General features: G+C 34.9%; 1 protein-coding gene across 1 annotated transcript; it reads right to left on the bottom strand.

Annotated features, from left to right (window-relative positions):
- Window positions 1-4,270: 4,270 nt before the first annotated feature.
- On the bottom strand, window positions 4,271-5,645 carry LOC110612200 (cysteine protease XCP1). The gene is made up of 3 exons (XM_021752908.2): window positions 4,937-5,645; window positions 4,720-4,860; window positions 4,271-4,636 (listed from the first exon to the last, which is right to left on the bottom strand). Exons 1-3 carry the CDS (start codon window positions 5,633-5,635, stop codon window positions 4,421-4,423), a joined length of 1,056 nt encoding a protein of 351 aa, XP_021608600.1. The 5' UTR covers window positions 5,636-5,645; the 3' UTR covers window positions 4,271-4,420.
- Window positions 5,646-5,852: the final 207 nt, after the last annotated feature.

The raw sequence follows: 5,852 nt of genomic DNA, 5'->3' as shown, positions 1-5,852 counted from the left end.
AATCTTTAATTAATTAACTATTATTATTTTTATTATTACTATTTTTTTTCTAATCTAATATCTTTTTCTATTTATCATGATACACTATATCTCATTTCTCTTTTTCTTTTAATTTTTATTTTTATCCAACAACTTTCTTTCAATCTTAATTTAATTAATTTACAACGTTTAACATATAAAAAGTAGTATTCCTTATTTAAACTAATAATTTTTTTTGTTACTATATCTTAGCCAAATTACATCCCTATAAAAGAAAATAGAGACATTCCACTTGGTCCATAACTTAAGTTTTAGTCAAATTACATATTAGTTTCAAAATTTTCTATTTATCAAGTTTATCATTTCTTCAAACTTTAATCATACAATATAACTAAAATATTATTCACTTAATCTAGTTCTACTAAGGTAGTAAAATTTTCAAATAAAACATAATTAACAAATTCTTGAATTTATTCAACAAAGTTGAGCACAAACCTTAAACCTTCCAAAATCTTCCACAAACTTAAAATTTTCTAATCTTCATTTCCTTTCCCTTTGGAGTTTCCACTCTTTCCTTCCACTTCTTATTCATGAAAAATAAACAAATAAATTATATTAATACAATATTCCTCATAAATATTCATATAAAAATGATAAGAAACATTCTTATATCAAACCCCTAACGTACCTTTAAATTTTTCAACATTTTGTTACTATTCACTCTCCCTCAATCTTGAATTTTCTCTTTAATTTCTCTTCTTTTCTTCAAATTCTACTTTGGAAAGGTGTTGGGAGAAAACAGATAATTGATTGGAAGTGAAAATTTGAAGAAATTTGGTGTAGAAGAGAAAAGATAGAAAATGATAATTTTTTTTTTTTTGGTTCACGGCAGAGAAAGGAGAATTGAAGAAGATGTGTTCTTCTTCCAGTCTTTTCTTCTTCTTCTTCCAGCAAAGTGCCACTTGTCTTTAAATTAAAATTTAATTTATCTTTTTTTTTTGTTCTTTCTCTCTTTTTTTATTCTTATTCTTTTTTTATTATTTATTTATTTTTTCTTTTGATGTTACAAATTGGCCAGACTGCATCAATTAAATAAATAATAATCTCAAGAATAAAAGGAATAATATAGAAACTCAAGAATAAAAGGAATAATATAGAAACCATAAATGAGAAGGAAAGGCTAAGCTTGATTTGATCTCACAATCCGGGCAAATTACACCTCGAAAACTTTCCTAGCTAAATAAAAGAGTTTAGGTACTAGAGCTCATTACAAAACTCTAAAACTCTGAATAAAATCTGACTTTTCAATTACAAATAAGCTTCCCATCTTTAAAGGGGATATCCTAAAACTAAAGAGGAAGAAAATAAAATATCCCTTTAAAAAAGAAAAAGACAATCCCTATTATTCTGCTCTTTCTGTAATCATCACTTTCCAAATTGGTCTTCTTCAATCATGCCCGAAAATCCCGTGATATTTTATAAATCACGTCTGCGGTCTTGCGTACGAGGTTTGCCCTATAAGAGGTCTGCTTGGTAAAGGGTCGGCTCTGCGAGAGGTTTGCCTTGTAAGAGGTCGATGCTGCCCAAAATCTATTTCGCGATTCCACCTTTGATTTCTACCTAAATCTTCTAATTTAAGAGCTTTTCTTTTAAAGAATACAGAATCTGTCAATATTGCAAAAAGAAAAGAAATGATTATAATTCAGCACAATCAACTCTAATTTTACGAGAAATAATGTGCATTAAATATGCATAATATACACCATATTAAATTCTCACATACTTAGTTCATGCTTGCTCTCAAGTATGAGATATATGTAAAAATTCATTTCCCACATGTACTCCTTAGCTCGGCCTTCCTGTTTGAATAAAGCTTCACCCAATAAGTTCCAAGAGATTAACCCAAAAAGCAATGTAAAGATAGGCAATAGTAGAATACCCCCTATAGAGCCCAAAACTCAAGCATCAAAGATACACAAAGTAGAGCCTCAATATTTAAGCACACAATTAAGATTTTCAAGTGATTAAATCAACTCAAATCAAGTTAGATGCCAAAACCAGCCAGGTTATAAAGCACACAACACTTCATATTTTATTTTTTGTTAATGCTAAGCGTCAGGAACCATTCCAGCTCAAAAATCTTCTTTATATTGTATGTAGTGAAGCACTTTTTCTTGCTTGAGGTGTCAATTATTTTCGGCGTGAGGACACATATTGGTGATACCCATTCCCGGCTACTTGTATCACAATTCTCAAGTGGCTACTAGCTCTACTCTTTATCCATTATCAGATAGAGGAGTAGGTTTTGTGCTTCTCAGAGCTCATTTTACTTTCTTGAAGATGAAATGGCACATCCATTACTTAGCACTTTTATTTTGAGCACAATGTTATCACACAATTACCATGGCTGAGGTTCCATCACATACTTTAACTGAGTTGACAATCAATTTAAGAGCAAGCAATCTTTCAGTCAAATATTCATTATAAGACTCTCTCAATGTGTATTTAAGAGTCTAGCACTGTGAGCAAAAGAGAGACTCTACTAAGACTACCTAGACATTGCAAACTGACTTAACCTCCCAAAGCTCAAGTAGCTAGCCTTTCATATAAGCAGGGGTCTAAAGACCTTGAAAACGGTTTAACAAGAGGGAAGAAACATGTTGAAGCATGTTTGATGAAACCTCCCCAAACTTAGCTCACTTGGTCCCTAATGTGAATGATGTATAATCAAAACTGAAAAACAAGAAAGGAAGGGGACTTTCCTGGAGTCATGGGAGCAGCAGGTGCGACAGGGCAAGTGCATAGCAGAGGGAAAAAATGGTCGGATCCATTCAGGAATGGTGGGAGTCAATAGTATCCAAGTGCGAGGCAAGGTGCTTGTGCAGACCTAATGATAAGGGGTGTTGGGCTCGTGAGATAATCACTAAGGTTGGAACCCAATCATTAGTGCTTTAGTAGGTGGTGGTCCCCAATCTTCTCTTTCTTGCGACATGTGCCTCTAAATGGGAAAGAAACAAACTCCAGACCATCCATAGTGATTCCGAATTTCAAAAAGACAATTATTAAAAATAAAAGAAAGTCAAAATAGAAAATAAAAAGAAGGTAAAGCGCAAGCATGCCTTATAAAATAGGTTGCCTCCAATGAGCGTCCTGCTTTAACGTCTCAGGCTGAACAAGCAGAGGTAGTGTCAGACTGCATCAAAAATGTTTGTCCTGTGTCGATGAATGGAGAAAAGAAATGGTCTTCACTTGCAGAGGCATTCAATTTTTTATAATCGACACAAACTCGCCCCCCATTCTGAACATGGATGGGTACCATCTCACCATCATCATTCTTCACAATTGTAATTTCGGTCTTTTTAGGCACGATATGTACTGAGCTGCCCCACTAACTACCAAAGATCGGGTAGATCATACCTGCATTCAGGAGTTTCTGAATTTCCTTTTTCACTACTTTTATATTTTTTCTTCTTCTATGGGAGTTAACTTGCTGGATATCATGACTGAAAGGATTTCATGTTCATCTAAATAAGCATATTTAAGGTGGTCGGAGTTTTAGCTTGGGCGTCTGTACATGAAAAGGAAGAAGTTTGGCATGAGAGAGAGGCAGAGCAATTGGAGATGATCGGTCATTCAGGACATGAAATCGGTCAGAGCAATTGAAGATGGCCGGTATTCGGGACATGAAATTGGTCAGAGCATTGAGTGCGGCGCACTCAACGGGTGTGGTATTTGCAGAATCTATTAATCCATTGCAAGTTAAATCAAGCATTCCATCAACTGCTGGGTCAATAACATGACACATCTTTGGGGTATTTTATGTGTTTATAAACATTAAATTCTTTTTTTAAAAAAGTTAAAATTTCAACAAGTTACACGTAAAATTTGTTGCATGTGGCAGGCTCGTGGGATAGAGACTAATTTTTATGATCAGTTTAAGCGTGATTCTCTCAAGATTTGAATGGTAACCGCTTAAGTTATCATTATTATTATTATTTTTTATTTTCTGAGAATATCAGTAAATGGACATGTTGATTTGTAGGAGTTGATTAATTTCATGATAAATCTCCTTTCTCATTTTTCTATCCTTTTTTAACAGGTAAAACATCCAGATGTTGCTCAGTTTACTGGAGGACGGCAACGGTACAGGGAATTCTGCAACATCGAGTTTCATTTTCTCTCAATTTGGAATGATTTATTCGTCGGAAAAAGAAAATAGATGTATTTTATTTTTTTTAGAATAAAAGTTTTATAAATTAAAAAAAATAAATTTCAATAAAAAAAAATTGAATTGATTATGGTAAAATCTTTATTTCATTTCAAATAAAAGAATTCATGTTATTGACATAGACTCAAAGAGCACTGACGAGACTCAAGCAATAAAATCAAGGGAGAAACTACAACAAGAAGAGGTAAAAGTTTATTGGTGACATTGAAGGTATCACTTCTTTTTGATAGGATATGAAGCCATTTTGTTGATACCACAGAGCCCTTCTGGTTTTCCTGAATTTCTCTTCATTCGTATGTACCCTTTTTCACCCCATTTTGGTCCCCAGGAATTCTTCACAATTATGTAATCTAGCCCTTTTGATGATCCATATCCAACTGCCGCTACTCCGTGATCTAAGTCTGTCCCACAAGCTCCACTGAACACTCCCTGTAAATTGGAACAGACATAATATTTTATCGATAATGGTAATATTAAATAGTAAATGTGTGGAGTTTTGCAAGTGTTCTTACCCCGCTGTAGAATTGAAAATCTCTCCCAGAAGCCTCAATAGCTACGCTAACAGGTTGGTGAGCTAATGCCTTCAAAAGACTTGCTTCATTGTTCTCTGGAACATCATGGTAACCACTGATAGTCACTACCTCCATCTCTTCCTGTAAAACACAGTCGTAGAAACATCAGACAAACTTTTACCAGTGATCCAGCATTTGTTATTTAAGGATATCTCACCCTCTTGTCTTCACAAGTGCCTTCCTCCATCAGATATGGATAATCTTCCTCCTTGTGAAGTCCTCCATTGTTGACTATGTATTCAAATGCATAGTCCATGAGGCCTCCATTGCATCCACTATTAAACGATGTGTCGCAGTCTATCAACTCTTGCTCTGAAAGCGACGTTAGGTTTCCGTTCACAATCTGGTTTATACCCTCAACAGCAGCAACCGTGGAGAATGCCCAACAGCTCCCGCATGAACCTTGGTTCTTCACCGGAGTTACAGCTCCTTTCTTTCTCCAATCCACAGATTTAGGCAAGTCCACAACATCAAGATCTCTGTAACTGATATCTTCAGAAGTTCTCCTCCTTGAAAAGTCTGTATTCAATCCTAAGTATTTGCTCTTGAACTCTTCATGGGTGAGGTCTGCAAATTCATTCAATCCCAGCCAGTATGAAGTAACCTCCTTGTTTCTATGATCAATGTGCTTCAAGTTATCTTGGAAGACCTCAAACCGATGCAGCTTCTCTTCAATGGTGTTGTAGATCTTGCCATGTTTAGACATCCATGATTCAAATAGCTCACTGAGTTTATCCATGGAAGTCAGGTGCTCCGGCGAGTAACCAACGATGGAAAATTCATGAGCTATGGCTGAACAGATGAAGAGAGATGCTAAAAAGGTGAGAAGAGAAATGTTTGAGACTGAGAGAGCCATTTAAGTTGAGAAGAGTAGAAGGATGAAGGAGAGGGAATTAGAGGAGGATAGTTATATACAGGGTTGGTTTCTTGTAATTGTTGCTTTCAAGTGAAGAAGCTGAAAATATTTATTTTTGAATTGCATAACCAGTCTTTAAGATTGGTCCTTTTGGCATGCTTTTGTTCTAAGCATTTTGTAGTTTATTTGAAGAGTGAGTTGGAGCATTGAACCAAAA

Source organism: Manihot esculenta, chromosome 3 (genome assembly GCF_001659605.2).
Source record: "Manihot esculenta cultivar AM560-2 chromosome 3, M.esculenta_v8, whole genome shotgun sequence".
Lineage (NCBI taxonomy): Eukaryota > Viridiplantae > Streptophyta > Magnoliopsida > Malpighiales > Euphorbiaceae > Manihot > Manihot esculenta.
The sequence above is the reverse complement of the archived record's forward strand: the minus strand, read 5'-3'. Positions and strand labels throughout refer to the sequence as shown.